Raw genomic sequence first — 17,084 nt, forward strand, 5'->3', positions numbered from 1 at the left:
TCCTCCACTCGCCGACACATAGGCAGAGAGAGATCCTCTCTCTCGTTTTCAAGAAGGTCCATTATCATTGAGGTGTACTTACTGTTCACCACTCCAAGGAGAAAGTAGGCTCTAAAAAAACAAAGGGAGGGGCAATCAAATTCTTCCATTTTTGAACCACTTTTACCTTTGTTTTGTGATTTTTTAGAGTAATCATCGAAAACATCCTGAGATATTATTGTTTGCATAGAAGATTAAGTGACGACGAAAAACACAGCAGAAGCACATCGTTTTGCTCAAAAACATTATCTTAGGAAGTAGCACATCGAAACTATTCTTGGAAACAGACAAGACAGATTTGTGTTTACTAGTAACTTGGATGATTTCCATGAGGTCACCCATATCCAACATACATGAGCACATAGACCGAAGTGTCACAAGCAGTGTACTTCTTCTGGCTTCAAGTAAACAATCAAGTAAACAAACAAAGTCTCACTTCAGTCCCATCTTTTTTGTCTGCTCCGTTTCTCTTACAACAAATTTTCATGTTAATACCCTAAAATATAAATGGAGATCACATGGTATAAATTTGAACGAACAGCAGCAGTTTTTTTCCTTGGCCCTACACTAGCAACCTACAACATGGCACCGAACCGCAGACACAAAAGATATTGAATCTATACGGAAACAGCTGGGGGGATTGGCTCAGGCACACCACTCCCACCATTTAGAACTGTGACATTCCCGTCAGAGTCGACATCCACAATAGCCGAATCTCCCTCCTTGATCTCGCCAGCCAGCATTTTCTCAGCCAAGCTATCCTCCAAGAGCCTCATTATGGCTCTTCTAAGTGGCCTAGCTCCGTAGCTTGGGTTGTAACCTTCGTCCACCACCCTATCCTTGAATCTCTCTGTCACCTGAAGTTCTATATCCTTCACTTTCAGCCTGTCGAATACCTCCTTAAGCATTATGTCAGCAATCTCCTTGACCTCCAGTTTCGTCAGCTGTCGGAAGACAATCATTTCATCTAGCCGATTCAGGAATTCTGGTCGGAAGTACTGCTTCAACTCCTCAGTAACAAGGCTCTTGATCCGATTGTAGCTGCTATCCTTTTCATCATAGTCGAGATCAAAACCAATCCTCCGTCCTCCCTTCTCGATGACGCTGCTCCCTACATTGGACGTCATGATCAGGAGAGTATTCTTAAAATCTACTGTCCGCCCCTTGCTGTCTGTCAATCTCCCATCTTCTAATATCTGGAGCATCATGTTGAAAACATCAGGGTGGGCTTTCTCTATCTCATCAAAGAGGACAACAGTGTAGGGGCGACGTCGAACTGCTTCAGTAAGCTGACCACCCTCGGTGTAACCAACATAACCAGGTGGTGAACCGATGAGCTTGGAAACAGTGTGCCTCTCCATGAATTCACTCATATCAAGCCGGATCATGGCTTCTTCAGAGCCAAAATAATAGGAAGCCAGTGCCTTTGCCAATTCCGATTTTCCAACGCCAGTTGGACCAGAAAATATGAAGCTGGCAATTGGACGATTGGGATTCTTGAGACCAACACGAGCTCGACGAATGGCTCGACTTATCGCTTTGACAGCTTCATCCTGGCCGATAACACGTTTATGGAGAGTTTCTTCCATTTTGAGGAGACGGTCAGACTCATCACTCGATACTTTCTCCACAGGAATTCCAGTCCAAGATGATACTATGTGTTGTATGTCTGCTTCCGTCACAGTGGGACCTGAATCACCAGCCTCACTCTCTGCTTGGCTCATTTCTTTGCCCTTATCAATTAAGGCTGAGATTTGAGCCTTCAGCTCCATCTCTCGATCGCGCAACTCCCCTGCCTGCCAAAAAAGTTGATTTGTACAGGGTATTTTAGGTTCACATATCTAGGAGCAGCTACAGGATACACAAATAAGTTCAGGTAATGTAATTAGGCTACAATACTTCAATTATGCATATTTGACCGCTCGTCCTGGACACCATCTCGGCGTAACATGTTCTTTAAAACACAACATCATTTAAAAGCGATCGAACAACCACATCTTTATTCCCAACCTGTGCTTTTTAAAGCAATCAAATCACTTGAGTTTAAATTAGAATAGATCATTGACCTTTTCAAAATCTTGGCTGCGGACTGCTTCATTTTTCTCTTTCGTAATCTGCCTAAGCTCTTTGTCAAGTTCTCTGGCTTCCTCAGGAAGCTGTCAAAAACAAAAATTTTATCTGAAGCGCACAGTCACAGAACAAAGAACCAGTAAATATAAGGCCTTACTTGTGCATGGCGAAGCCTAACACGAGAACCAGCTTCATCAATCAAGTCAATTGCTTTATCAGGTAGAAACCGATCACTGAAGGTACAGAAGAATGTACGAAAAATTTGAATGAGAATAAGAATGACTTGAACTGTTGTATTAATTGTAGAATATGAAGTCTCATGAATATAAAAAAAAAAAAATTGCACTTCTGAATGATCATTTCCTTCTCTTGTTAAACCAAGACGAATGAAGTGTTTTAAAATATATAACACTCATAGAATAGCATGATAAAGCATCACAAGAATTTGTGAATCTAAGCATATGCCACAAGGAGTATTAAGTTTTTTCCAGCAACTTAAAAAGACAATAAATCCATCAAAATGTTTAGATTATCAAGAAAGGAAGTTCCATGAATGTCCTAAGACAATATATAGCATTGCAAATATGATGATGGCTGCTAGAGTGCTGAAGGCAGGTCCAGTGAACTTGACACAGGCTCAAAAAGGAGTGGAAGCATATGTCATGGCAATATTGTCACTCACAATGTGGTGCTAACATGAAGAAGTTATATACGCCATGGCAATAAATGCCAATAGCACTGAATTATCTGAATGTAGGTAATTACAATGGTTATGACAGCATAAGTTGTCTATGGCAATGGAAATATTAAAATGTTAGGGGTTTATGGTGTTAATGACAGATGATCAAAACCACCCACAAGGATAAAGATAAATCATCTAGCATGCAGAACAAAAGCCTTACATACCCTTCTATATACTCGAACATTCTGTTGATATAAATATAAGAAAAAGTTATAAAATACTGCCCATACCAGTTGGTACAGGCTGATTATATTGGTTTGACAACCAACTGGAACATGAACTGAGCAATTTTGCATGATTTGGTCCCATACAGATTGCACCACCCGACAAGCTCACCAAACCGGCTCACCAAGTAATAAACACTTGATGTCAAATGGTACTAAAAAGTACCATTTGACATTGATTTGGTCCCATACAGATTGTACCACCCGACAAGCTCACCAAACCGGCTCACCAAGCAATAAACACTCAATGTCAAATGGTACTAGAAAGTAAGCATACTGTCCGATACCCACATCACCTTTTTTCTTAGGAGTTGTCATACAATTGTTTCCATATCTCACTCTTATGCTTTCCGAAAGTGCCAAGTTCGATCTGGTATTGACCACACCACCTGGTGATCTCACCATACCAAGCTTACCTTACCTGGGCAATACTTCTATCATCCGACACTCTCATACCCTTTTTTCCTCCTAATGACAGCTATGACATAGTTGTTTCCGTATCTCTCCCTCTTTCTTACGCTTTCTCTCTTTCCCAACCATTGTCTCCTTCCCATGTCTCTGCCACTGCCTTCTCACTATGTTGCTGCTGTCTCCTCTTCCCGTTGTATCACCACCACCTTCTCCCCATTGCATCATTGTCACCACCTCCTTCTGGTATGCATCGTCATCTCCCCCTCTCTGCTTTCCCCTCTGCCTCCTCTGCATTCTCTTTCTTCTCCACCTTTTCCTCCACGACCTCCTCTCAATCCTCCACGACCTCCTTCGTCCGAACCCATATTTGTTGGCATGGAAGGTACATCCACCAGACGGTTGGCATGAGGCCGTATAGTGTACACCCCACCATAAAGATATCAAACCAATCTACTTAAGGACCAAAATTGGTACCCGACTCAATTTTAGAACCTCCACAGTAACCTTACTATAATCTTGAGAATTCAACATCCAACAAGTGTTTTGAACATTCCAAGTGTGCCAAACTGCTTGGTCTTTATATTTTTAATAGGCAAGTATTGCAAAGACCTACATGCAAATTACATGTATATCAATGAATTTGAAAATCGATCACAACCTAGAACTCTCTCTGATTACTAAAATAGAAACTTCCTAAAAGCCAAAGATGTTTCTCCACTTCTTCCACCACGGAATTAAATTTGTCTTGTCTAACATTAAAAACAAAGGACAAGTAGCATTATTAGAAACAATTATCATCCATCAAATATCATTTCCTACCCTTCTAATTTATACATAAATCATCAACCATGCATGTTCTTTACTGCTACTTCCTAGGACTTATTACATTTTATGATACTTATATTCTTCAACTATAATAATCCTCAATTAAGTATTTCTAGTTTTTATTGTCGTAAACTGCCGCAAGTATATTATAAGTCAATTCTAGTATAATGAACATTTAATAAGAAATCAATCAACTGAAAAATAAAATGGATCATTCCCAGTGGAAAGACACGTGCCCTGAATTTAAATATCAAATCTACAAACAACACAAAATTAGTTTGCATCAACTGGTGCATGTCAATCCATATGAAAATAACAAACAGCAACAACACATTGAGGCAAGGTTTTAAATGCCGACCGTTATCGATATGTGCAGCAGCAATGGAATGTGATCAGGTCAAAAAGAAGAATCATAAGAGGCAAGGTCTTATATTTTATGCATGTCAAACATATCTGTTAGGCTTGTTAAATACAACAGACGTATTAATACATAATTCACTAACCTAATATACTGGTAAGACAACTGAGCAGCAGCAATTAAAGCCTCATCAGTGTAACGAAGTTTATGGTGAATCTCATATCTTTCACGAAGCCCTCTAAGAATCAGTATTGTCTCATCAACTGTTGGTTCTGGAACTCTTACAGGTTGAAAACGTCTCTCCAAAGCAGGATCCTTCTCAATGTGTTTCCTGTATTCATCAAGTGTTGTGGCTCCAATACACTGAAATAAATTATATAAGAAATTAATGTTGAAACTTGAAAGATACTTCCTTTAGACTTTTGAGATAAGAGAATCTGTAGTGAAAAAAACTGATTCTTAACAAATAGGATGAGATCACATATGACAGGCACAAAAGAAACGGATATAATTATCAAGTCTCGACCTGCAATTCACCTCTGGCGAGAGCTGGTTTTAAGATATTAGCAGCATCTATTGCACCTTCTGCTGCTCCAGCTCCAATTAACGTGTGTACTTCATCAATGAAGAGTATTATTTCATCACTTTGTTTAATTTCCTCCATCAACTTTTTTAACCTTTCTTCAAACTCTCCACGGTATTTAGTACCAGCAACAAGAAGCCCCATATCAAGGGTAATCACCTGGATTGTAAAGCTAGTTAATTATCTTTAAATTGACAGAAGCAGAATGCCAGAGACATGGGAATTTGCAGCAGGCATTAAAAATCTCTTCCACTAACAAGCTTTTATAAATTTCTTCATGTTACAACAGAAATATCACAAAGAGTAACTGATATGAAAGTGCTCAATGAATATTTAAATTTTTGCATACTTTTTTTCCTTCAATTGTTTCTGGAACATCGCCATTAGCTATACGTTGAGCAAGTCCTTCTGCAATTGCTGTCTTTCCCACACCAGGTTCCCCAATTAGGCATGGATTGTTCTTCGTACGCCTTCCAAGAATTTGCGTAACACGCTCTATCTGGTCCTGCCTGCCAACAACAGGATCTAGCTTTCCCTGTGGAGTAATTATATTTCTCAGATATAAATAAGATCAAACAAGCATTTTCCAGAGTGAAATATTGAAAAAAATTACCTCCTCTGCTAACTTTGTCAAATTAGTTCCGTACTCCTCAAGTGTAGGCATCTTATTACCACTGCTTCCTCCCCCTACCCCAGCACCAACAGCTTCAGTTGTTTCACCGACCATTCGAATGACCTGTTCGATAATGAAGCTCAAAAAGTCACGTCACAACTAAAATTTATGACAGTGCAGAACAAGATCTAATCAAAAAATTGCCTGGGTCCGTATGTTGCTTGGATCAGCTCCAAGACTCTCGAGCACACGAGCAGCCACACCTTCACCCTCACGAAGAAGCCCAAGAAGCAGGTGCTCAGATCCTATATAGTTATGACCTGTATATTCAGCAAAATCAGACATTAAGTCCAACTTAAATACAAGGAAGATGAATAGAAAAATGAATAACAAGAAGTTGTTCATTCATGTGATCATACTTGTCGACAAATGTTGATGGGAAAATTCAGAAGGTATGAGATCCAATAATAAAAAAACAACCTGTAATTTGTCAGTTAATCCTAACCAGTGCAAGTAAGACCAACAGCAACAATCGAACATGCCATTAGCTTGGAATAATGAAAAGTGGAACCATTGTTCAGATAGATACACATAGAAGCTTTAAATTTTGCTTCAGCAGAGTTCCATCAGTTTGATGGTATTCTACTTGCTAGTTATGGTGGAACCATTAATGCTTTACTTTTTACTCTTCATATAGAATACAAATGCATCCACTTCAACAAACTAAATCTCTAATGCATCCCAAATCATGTGGATACAAAGGTTCCCTGCTGCAAAGGAAGTATGATCCACATGATAAACGAAAACTTGGAATGAACTAGATATCCTAAACAGACAAATATGATATTAGCAGATAGCAAGATAGGCAGTCATTAGAATAATGCTTTCGACTTAAGTATTTCAAATTAACAAAAACAAGACCAAAAAGTTTGTTTTAGGGCAAAAATCCACAAAGGAAGGTCTTAGAGAAGTACCGAGTTGACGAGCTTCCTCTAAAGAGAGTTCAAGAACACGTTTTGCACGTGGTGTAAAAGGTATCTCAACAGCAACAAAACCACTTCCCCTTCCAATAATCTTCTCCACTTCCACTCGAGCATCTTTAAGATTTATTCCCATTGATTTTAAAACTTTTGCTGCAATACCAGTCCCTTCACCAATTAGGCCCAACAGTATCTGTTCTGTTCCAACAAAGTTGTGGCCTAGACGCCTAGCTTCTTCTTGTGCAAGCATGATAACTTTAATTGCCTTCTCTGTAAAGCGTTCAAACATAGCTTTAGCAACACCTCGACTGGCTTTTCCTCGTGAATAAGAGATATATCCTGAAACCACTGAATGAAAATCCCGTTGATTTCTTGATGAGAATTCCACATTATCTGATCTTCGCAAGCCTGCAAAACCTTGCAGTCGTAGCGAGTGCTTTCGCGGTTGGCACATCATTTTGGAACCTCTTTTAACCTTTCCAGAGCCTCGGAGATGACTTTGGATCCTGTTCACTGCAACAGTAGGAAGAATTGCTGACTGAACCAAAGAACCAGCCATCTCTTCTTCTAATAGGAGACAATTTCACAGATCTTCACAACACCTGCAGGCAGCAAGAAATTGAAGGACATATATATTAACATACCCCGTCTCAACAAATTATAAACCTAGATAACTAACAGCATAGTGAATTCGATGGGATAAGCCAAGCATAGCAAAAGGAAAAGGTGTCATATAAAGAGCTGTATTAGGGTAAAAGGAAAAGCTGTAGCATGCAAATAGCAAAAAGAAAAACTGAATCTAGAAAGCGTACTACCAAGTTAAAGTCAGAAAAATAGAAACAATCAAATTGCGAAGGCACAGAACAGGACTGCATCAATTCCCCAGTATTGTCATACACAATATGAAGGATAGTTAGAGACATTGAAAAAGTATTATGATATTCTTTATCATTAAGGGTTCACGGAATCACTCACAGAGCATGTATGGAGGCCTCTTTTTTTTTTCAGAAAGCAATAATAGACAGAATATTATATATTAAAACAAGTCAAATCAAGAACATCAAACACCTCCTATGCACTTGTTTCATATAAATTCATGTTGTAATTTAGAAAAGACTGCAATGTGAAAAGAAGCTACAGTCATTCGTGAAGAAGATTGTGACAAACCATGAGCGGCCCTACCGTCACTAAATTAGACGTCCCAACTTCTACTCCGATCGGAGACTTCAACTCACTGAACAAACTATACTATCCAAGAAACGGATTTCGGCAGCAATCATGTACGAATCAAGAATTTCAGCTCTACATCAGGTACATCTAATGCGCTTATACGACTCACAAGCCACAGCGTTGTACAATCAAATGAAAGCCTAGATTTCCAAGAAACGATCAAATCAAAGGAGACTAGATCATTAACGTGATGACAGTCGGAAAGAAAACAACGCCTGATGAACCGAAATTTCCGTAATCTAACCCGAAGGATCCGTCCAAACGAGGCGGATTCGACACCTATGATTGCAGCCACTGAGCCAAACCAGCAGATGATGCCCTGGAAGAGAACAAGGTGTGCAAGAAACTACCTCCGATTTGGGGGATGACGAGTCGACGACGTAACCCTGGCGAGAAAGCGTTGAATAGCTCTTCTCCTTTGTCGATGAGGAGATAACTCCAGCAAGGATCCGATATCCTATAATCGCGTTACCTAAAGTTTTATTGGATATAGTGTGTAGGCCCCACCTAAATAGTTACAGTGTATGCGGGTAAGGTAGATGTCCGAGTGTTAAGAGTGATAAAAGACAAACGATACAGTGAACCCGAGCGCATCCTATCAGAGTGCAGTCGAGCTGGTGCTGTTGCATCAATATTCGTCCAAAGTAAGAATCTAATGGCGGAAAAGTATTGTTCGGGTCTTCTTATTCCCAGCTCGAGCGCACAGTATCGCTTCCACAACCTCGTGGAGGCCGGCCGGCAGGCCGTGTTGCGTGTTTCAGATCAACGATGGATTTGATATGAGATTCATCAAGATTCGCGAGGTAAGGAAATCTGAGGGTGGAGAATCTCGTCCGTTGGTTCTCATTTGACAGGCGACGTGGATGACCGCAACCGCCAGAGCTCACCTTCGGTTGGGTTCAAATCCGAACCTGGTTTACCCGACCCAAAACATTTGGGCCGGGAAATGATGCAAAACCCTATCTAAATTAAATCCAAACATAATACATTATTTACTATAGCTCATAAATTATCTTTAACAACTCCAGTAATTGACTCAACCCTTCTCTAACCCGATTCAATGGTAGACCAAGAAATTAGTGTGGGGATTTAAGATTTCTTATACGACGGACTTAAACGGGACAAGTACTTCGGGTTTGGCCCGTTTATTTGGGCCTTACATGGGCCCAACATTTTGAACATAGGAAGACAGGAATCAATATGCCAAATACAATCCCTGATTTAAAGATGAAACCGAGTAGAATGCTTCTCTTTCTAATTGAAATATCTACACTTTATATTTCAAGGAATATGGAACACAAAATTTGTTCACGAGATCCCTTTTTAAATCTTTTATTTATGATAAGGATAATCCTGGTAGTCCTCGGCTCCTCTCGCCACATAAACAATACCTAAGCAAAAGCTCGGAAATCACCTATTTCCTACGATCGTTAGTAAGAGGTCATATTGCCTACCATTCCTTTCCAAAATGAGCTCATAAGATCCACTCCTCACCGAACCCATAGCTGAGAAAGAGAATCTAACTTACATTAATAATCGATGGTATAACCTGGCTTCACTAGTTTTTCCTTCCGGATAAACGATGAATGGACCACACCCTGCCTGACCCAAAGAAGCAAGGAAAACAAATTGAAAAACCTCACCCCGACAATCCATAGGCATTGTTCTTGGGGGCACACGCCAACAAGCTGCTCGCATTAAATGTCTCCACTACAAAGGGTAAATGGGACATTAACGGAGATCCATTTGCTTTACCCAACGCCTAAGCATAAATGTCAAGCTGGGGCAAGTAAAAAAGACTCTTTATTCTATTATTTATATCACTAATATTTTTGTCTTTCCTTTTTTGTTTTATTGATTTAAGTATCAGAAGGATCGAGCTGGAACACCCTCGACATAGGCTTATTGTGCATAATCATCAACGTAGCTCGGAAGCATGCCTAGGAGACTACCCAACAGAGAGGAGTGCCCAACTCCTGAGTAATCATCTCTCCCTACATATTCCTTCAGCTTTCTCGCAATGTATGTTCTTCACATCCATCAAGAAAAGTTATCAGAAGGGATTCGTATTTTTTTATAGTGAATCAATTAGACTGACTTACCAGTCGATCGTTTTTGTATGTTAACAATTTATATTTATTTTGAAGAGTTAGAATTATAATTATTTTATTTCTCGAACGTGTTATGATATTACAATCAATTTTAATAGACACATCACGTAAATATAATAAAAAGATGTTGCATGACTTCATTTATGCTGCCCAAGATTGGATGGCATGGAGGCTGCACAGTCAACAGACACCGCGGAGGGGGTAGGCAGTCAGCAATAAAGAAGGAGAAGGCATGGGAGGTGGGGTTTGGACTTTTCCTGCTTCATCCTTCGCCTCTACTAACATATGCATTGCTTTGTTCTTTCATGAACTGAAAGATCACATACAAACTATTTTATTGCATGATCTGATGAACAAGAAACATCAAAGATGATCCAACAACAGTTTTACCTCAGCAGAAAGCCAAACCAAATCAAATCAAAGCTACAAGTCGTTCAGCTTCACAGGTTCTACTGTTTCATATTACCCATGTCTTCTTCTGGAATTGATGCTGTTAAAGTTGATCTCCGCCTGTCAGACTCAACCCCTTCTTCATTCTTGCTGCATGTGATCATGATGTTGACTCCCTGAGGAGTGTTTTATTGTCCTCGATGCAGATGCAGCTCAAGTAATTCTCATCTCTTCCTAACTTTGGTCATAAATGTGAAGGAAACAGGGTGGTAAATCTTCCATTTTCGTTCTGTAGGAGACTATGTTGGGAACGCAAGCTGAAGCCAGTTGCTCTGATGGTGCGAGTTTAGAGAGAGAGAGAGAGAGAGAGGTGACTGCGTGCAGCAAATGGACGATGACAGGGCGAGCTTAGCAGTAAGCATCGGTGCGACATGCATGAAAGCGGAGGAAACCGATCCCAAGTTGAGCAGAGGGGACGATCACGAGAGTCTTGGGTTCCTCCAATCCTTTTCTCTCTCCCATTTATTCCCACCCTGCACCACTTGGCAGCCCCTCACTCTCTCTCCCCTGTCTCCCTGTTTGTCTCCTCTGCCATTAATGACGCCTTGCTTGGGACCTCTTCCGGCCGCTCATGCACGGCCCCCACCCACCTCACCCCCTCTACCTCCTTGTGTGGTCATTGCCCGTTTACCAGGCAAGACAGTAGAGCTCCACAGCTTGCCCAAGTTATTATTACCACTAGAAGAACTCCGTTCGCCAGCTCTCGAAACGTTGGCGGGCGTCTAAAGTTCCCTCGGCACAGAGTGAGAGAGAGGACTTGCCCATGTCTTTGTTCCCTTCTCACTCCATAATTTTACGCACAAGAAAACCTTAATGTCCTTCACATGAACATGGCTGGCCTCATTTGCTGATCTCCATGGCACATGGACCACTCCTCGATCCAATCCAGACGTCAGTGATGTTCTTCTACCTGCTCTTGTAGCTGCCATTGCTACAACAGAAGGTACCGCCACACATTGGTGAAAACTGCAGGTCAAAAGCTTTTATTCTGAAAAGCAGCAGTCAGATCAATAGTTCTACGCTTTAGAGTTTCCTCGCAATCGATAAGCTTATTTGAACTGTCTGGTATAGATCAAGAAGCTGAAATGTTTTTTCAGCTCTTTTCGATCTCCCATCAATGGACAAAATCGACACAAACTTCGCCTTTGATGCAGAAAACTTCTGTTCATTGCATGAGTGGGTGGCCACTCGATGGCCAAGCAAAAGCAAAAGCAAACCGAGCCTTATTATATTATGTCTCATCTTAGGCCACCACCTCAGGACATGATTCCAAGCAGAGAAGCTGTTCCCAGAAGTAGACGCAAGTCACAGATCTTTGAGATGGATGAATTACCAGCTGGCGGCATTACCAGCTGCATTGGATTCAGAAAAAGAGGCGTGAGCGGTCCGTCGAACTTGCAAGACACCAGATAAGACAACAGCCGTGGGAACGTAAAATGAGTGTGTGCATTTAGCCACGGCTGTTTTGGGACTGTAAAACGCTGTAAGAATAGCTAGGGGCAGAACAGGGCAGACGACGAGCACACCACGCGTCTCTCTTCAAGAACAGGACGAAACGTTTCAAACCCCACTCCTCCGAGTCCGAGAGCGACCGCTGCAAGAGGTTTAAAGCCGGAAAACCGAACCGGGATTCCTCCGTCTGTCTTCTTCTCTAACACGAGCTAGGAACAGGGGAAGGAGAAGGGAGAAGCCATGCTGTCCAGGATCAATGGCGTCGTGTGGTCAGAAGAAGGAGGCGACGAGGAGGACGCGGCGTCGTGGACGAGAGCAAGCGCGCCCGGGGCCAGCGGTGGAGCGATGGGCCAGAGCAAGGACGAGCTCGGCCTACCTAGCTTCAAGTCCATGCTCGACGACGACTGGTACCTGGGCGGCGTCGCCGCCGCCTCCAACGCCTTGCCTTCAGGCGACGCCCAACACCCCTTCGAAGCCTTCCAGACCCATCAAGACGTAGCCTTTTCCTCGAGCGCGAAGCCGCACGAGGCCTTGCTGCTCCCACCCGTCGACGAACTCGATCAAAACCAGCCCTTTTTCCCGGCAAAATCCGCCCTTTCCTCTCTCTTCGGCGCCGTTTGCTCCAATCCCTTCGACGCCGGGCTTGATCTCGGGTGCGACGCTCCGGCGTTTCTTGCGGCTCCCCATATGTCCCATTCCCCTAACCTGATGAACAGAAGCGGCAGCGGCGGGGATGGAGTCCTTGGTTTCGGCGGAATGGGGGCGGACGACCAACTCGGTTGTGCCGATCTGAGCCCTGGAGCTGATTTCTCCGGTGGCCGCCTGCTGCCCCCGTCCGATACTTGTTCCGGTTCCATCTCCGGTGGCACCTTCGGCCCCATGGGCTTCGACAGCTTCGAGAATTCTCCATTGCTCAACCGTTCTAAGGTGTTGCGGCCTCTGGAGATCTTCCCTCCCGTGGGCGCGCAGCCGACTCTGTTCCAGAAGCGGGCGGCGGCCGCTCTCCGCCAGAATTCAGGGGTTGCTGGCGAAAAAGGTGGCTTCTTGGGGCTATGGGGCTCGGAAGGAGTGGGACACGGTAACCGTGGGAAGTCAGCTCTGGAAGAAGAGAACGAGAAGAGGAGGAATGGGAATGAGGACGACGAGATAGACGATGGAAGCATGGACGCATCAGGATTGAATTATGACACGGATGATGCTGCAGGGGAGAGTGCCAAGGGCGAGGAAAATGCGAAGGACGGTGGTGGAGGTAGCAACTCGATGGCCAACAGCACAGTGACGGGTGGTGGAGACCACAAGGGGAAGAAGAAGGGCCTCCCTGCAAAGAACCTGATGGCGGAGAGAAGGAGAAGGAAGAAGCTCAATGATCGGCTTTACATGCTTAGATCTGTTGTCCCCAAGATCAGCAAGGTGAAAAATCTCACACCCGTCAGCTCTTGGTTACTGCCATATAGTTTCTTAAAGCTTCCTTAATATTTTAGGTTATTCAGCTGCATGTCTCCTGTAAACCAATTTGTAAGAAGCAAAATTTGAAGTTCTCGACTTTTAGTTGTTTGTTGCTCCTCATGTTCTTGCAGTGTTTGCTTGGCATTCAATTATCTGATTGATTGCAACAAGGAAACTCACTTCAGCTTCTGCATAATATAGCAACACATGTAGTGCTAATTAGTTTACCCTTTGCACAGTTTTATCAAACTCCAATCATCTTGTTTGTAATTATGTTTGTTTAATCTGATTGTAATTTTTTTTTTTTTTTTCAAATGACCGCAAAATTGTGTAACAAATCTTTTTTTTTTCTTTCTGTTTGGGTTGATGATATGAGATGATTCTATGGTTGATTTTGCCGGACTTCCAAGCTTTTTATTTCTTGTTTTAGAACCTTATTGCCCCTGGTTAGTTAAGTACCTTATTTTGTATACTTTATGAAGTGGATAATGTTGTTCATCCTTCATTTGGTTTTAGATGCTAGATTTTTAGCGAGTATGTTATAAAGCTCTGGATTGCTATGAATCAAAGTACTTTTGTTGTGACTTTTTTGGTAGCTAGGAATTGAGCAGTACTCAATTTATGTTTGTTAGTAAAATATTCATAGTTTTCCGAAGCCGGATCGAACAGAACATATGGATTCTCTTTGACTACCATGTGAAGATAAAGGTGGATGCCACTATGCATACGGTATCATCTACATATGTTTCCTCTTCGCCGTTAACAGCCATCTAATGTTTTTGTTGGTAGAGTGATTACTAATCTTTGACATCTATCTGAATTACTAAAGGGAAAAAGGTCATCTTGTTATTTGCATCTTTCTCAAGAGTTTAACATAACTGATTCTTCTTGTCTTACTAGATGGACAGAGCTTCCATTCTTGGTGATGCAATTGAGTACTTGAAGGAGCTTCTGCAAAGGATCAATGACCTGCACAATGAACTTGAGTCGGCACCTTCCAGTTCTTCAATGCCAGTTGCCGGTGGGACAAGCTTTCACCCTTTGACTCCAACACTACCCACTTTACCATGCCGTGTGAAGGAAGAGCTCTGTCCAAGTTCTTTACCAAGCCCAAATAGTCAACCAGCAAGGGTTTGTGTCCATCTCTCAGTCTCTTGGTTTTATATTTTCTATCTGTTAGTATCATCCTTTATCACTATCGGAGAATCATGATTATTTTAACTGAATGATGCTTTTCTACCTTTCTTGTCATTGGTCAACCCTGAAGGATCCTTCCTTTTGTTGATCGACAAAGGCTTCATGAAAAATATCGACAAATTTGATAACTAGTTGTCTACCTGATGTCAATCCTAACAAACAATCTCGGCAAACTATTTGTTGCAAATCCTGAGGCCAAATCGCCAAGTAGAATTTTAGTTATGTTGGTGACTGCAGCTCAATGCTCTTATAGAGGAAGCCTTTGAAGTTCATTTTTTTCCCAAATTATCATTCCTTGTTACAGTTTTAAGTTATGTGCAAAGCTGTTCTTGTCATTCGCTAAGATCGGAAGGCTGCTGTGAATCCTTTCTTTGTAATTAGATATTGGAATTATAGAAGGCATATTTGCTAACTTTAAAGGACTGGAATCTGGTTTAGACAATTTGCAACCTAATTAATGTTGTTATGTGATGCAAACTGATCTACTCTGTGTGATCTATAGGTTGAGGTCAGGGTACGAGAAGGCCGAGCAGTTAACATTCATATGTTTTGTGCCCGTCGACCTGGTCTATTGCTCTCCACTATGAGGGCACTTGATGGCCTTGGGCTTGACATCCAGCAGGCTGTCATCAGCTGTTTCAATGGGTTTGCCCTGGATGTTTTCCGAGCTGAGGTGAGCTTTGCTTTCATTGCACCACCTGCAAAAACTTAACTTGTATTCTCTCGGTGACGTTGCATCAGATTAGTGCCTCTTGTTTCGGCTTGCCTCACTTTAGTTTCATTGAGGGCGCTAAGCTTCTTCTTGTCACTTTCTTTTCAGCAATGCAAAGAGGGTCCGGGTGTTTTGCCAGAAGAAATCAAGGCAGTGCTCTTGCATTCCGCAGGCTTTGACAATACGATATTGTGAGAGATCAGAGGGAATCAACAATTGTATCGATGCCAGTGGTGCTCGGTGGGTCATAAACAAGGTGATGAAAATTGATGGTCATATTAGCATCGTAGTAGTTTCTTAGTACCTGTTTTCTGTATCATTGAGGAAGTTGCCGAGCGGCACTATTCCGAATCTAGCTCGCAGCCAGATAACAGTTTCGCGCTCTGTCTCATTGTGGAATAAAATTTTATCTATCGTCTAAAATCTCTATCTACATTTGTTTGGATTTTAAGGTCACATATAATCATGTTACCAAGTAGCAGTCACTGCTTGTGCTCTGAATCAGATTAGTGAAAGGTTGTATTGCTCCTTGCCTCTGGTCATAATCGTTATGTGAATGTGTTGTTCTATCTAAATCGAAGATAAGAAAAAGGCCTTTCTTTCATTCGATTAGCAGCATGGGATATGACGAAAGCTGAAAGCTTCCTCAAGAATCTTAGCTGTTCAAGAAAAATAATTTATGGTGCGCAGTGAGTGCATGGCCTTCGGTAAGGCCTCGAGGTATGAGGGCTGGTTGTATGAACAGTGCCATGGCTTCTCAACTGTGTTCTCAGTAAATGCCGCAGGATAATCTGCATGGCTTGGCATGGCAGGTTGTCATGACCTCATCTTCATTCGCTCGCCCTCATTAAATTCTGTCACTCGAATCGTGCGTTGTTGTCATCGTCTCCGGCTCATCTTTTCCTGTGGATCACCAGCCCATTCGCCATTGCCATTACCAGTACCGACAAGATCCTTCGCCGTCGCTACTGGTTGCTGTTCCGAGCTTGCTGCTGGTGTTTGCGTCATTCTTTGGCGCTTCTTCGCTGCCGTCAACCCATTCTCATCTGGCATAGCTCGTCTACGATCTTCCTTGAATATATGGTGCAATGAAAAGAGGGTCCGGGTGTTTTGCCAGAAAAATCGTAGACGAGCTATGCCAGAAAAATGGTGCAATGAAAGCAAAGCTCCTCAAAAAACAGTTTGAGGAGAGAAGAAAACCAAAAGCCATGATGGACTTGACTATATGACATCTGTCTCGGTCCCTTCATACTATTTATTACTCGTTACATATATGATCTTTCGTTGACAATATTTCATGGCAGATTTGCGAGAACGAGATGGTTGCGGTGCTACGTAACGGTAGATAAAAAAGGAAGAGCCAAAGGATTGCAATTACTGACTCCCCTGCAAGTATCTATGAGTAGGACATCGATCGAAGTTGGGGCTTCGCTGACAAGATAAATTATTGATCGAGGTCTATTCCTTTCTGCACTACTGAGACATCACGGCTGGGGCCCGGCAAGCCAACCAGCCATAAGTGGGCGATGATATACGTCTTGACCGTCACCCGCATTAACACCCCACAGCATCTATCTCATCAGAAAAGAAGCGTCTGCAATCCTGCCCGGGAAAGACGAAGATCTTCCTGTCTCTGGTTTT

General features: G+C 42.3%; 2 protein-coding genes across 2 annotated transcripts; one reads left to right on the top strand and one right to left on the bottom strand.

The window, feature by feature from the left end:
- Positions 1–411: 411 nt before the first annotated feature.
- On the bottom strand, positions 412–8,457 carry LOC135640477 (chaperone protein ClpC1, chloroplastic). Its single transcript, XM_065154941.1, has 10 exons — positions 8,320–8,457; positions 6,840–7,447; positions 6,070–6,185; positions 5,866–5,988; positions 5,602–5,787; positions 5,196–5,411; positions 4,815–5,032; positions 2,267–2,342; positions 2,106–2,195; positions 412–1,835 (listed from the first exon to the last, which is right to left on the bottom strand). Exons 2-10 carry the CDS (start codon positions 7,402–7,404, stop codon positions 657–659), a joined length of 2,769 nt encoding a protein of 922 aa, XP_065011013.1. The 5' UTR covers positions 7,405–7,447; positions 8,320–8,457; the 3' UTR covers positions 412–656.
- Positions 8,458–12,151: 3,694 nt separating this feature from the next.
- On the top strand, positions 12,152–15,924 carry LOC135640283 (transcription factor ICE1-like). Its single transcript, XM_065154579.1, has 4 exons — positions 12,152–13,498; positions 14,435–14,665; positions 15,234–15,404; positions 15,552–15,924. The coding sequence occupies exons 1-4, from the start codon at positions 12,329–12,331 to the stop codon at positions 15,636–15,638; spliced, it is 1,659 nt and encodes a 552-aa protein (XP_065010651.1). The 5' UTR covers positions 12,152–12,328; the 3' UTR covers positions 15,639–15,924.
- The last annotated feature ends 1,160 nt before the right edge of the window (positions 15,925–17,084 follow it).

The sequence above is a fragment of the Musa acuminata genome, chromosome BXJ3-6, assembly GCF_036884655.1.
Source record: "Musa acuminata AAA Group cultivar baxijiao chromosome BXJ3-6, Cavendish_Baxijiao_AAA, whole genome shotgun sequence".
Classification (NCBI taxonomy): domain Eukaryota; kingdom Viridiplantae; phylum Streptophyta; class Magnoliopsida; order Zingiberales; family Musaceae; genus Musa; species Musa acuminata.

Excerpts from the sequence above, each read along its gene's own strand:
- LOC135640477 (XM_065154941.1), bottom strand. The coding sequence starts at position 7,404 with ATGGCTGGTTCTTTGGTTCAGTCAGCAATTCTTCCTACTGTTGCAGTG. Across the intron at positions 6,186-6,839 it reads AGAGGAAGCTCGTCAACTCG|GTCATAACTATATAGGATCT; the intron begins GTACTTCTCTAA and ends CTGAATATACAG. Across the intron at positions 2,196-2,266 it reads TTAGGCTTCGCCATGCACAA|CTTCCTGAGGAAGCCAGAGA; the intron begins GTAAGGCCTTAT and ends TGTTTTTGACAG.
- LOC135640283 (XM_065154579.1), top strand. The coding sequence starts at position 12,329 with ATGCTGTCCAGGATCAATGGCGTCGTGTGGTCAGAAGAAGGAGGCGAC. Across the intron at positions 13,499-14,434 it reads TTGTCCCCAAGATCAGCAAG|ATGGACAGAGCTTCCATTCT; the intron begins GTGAAAAATCTC and ends TTGTCTTACTAG. Across the intron at positions 15,405-15,551 it reads TGGATGTTTTCCGAGCTGAG|CAATGCAAAGAGGGTCCGGG; the intron begins GTGAGCTTTGCT and ends CTTTCTTTTCAG.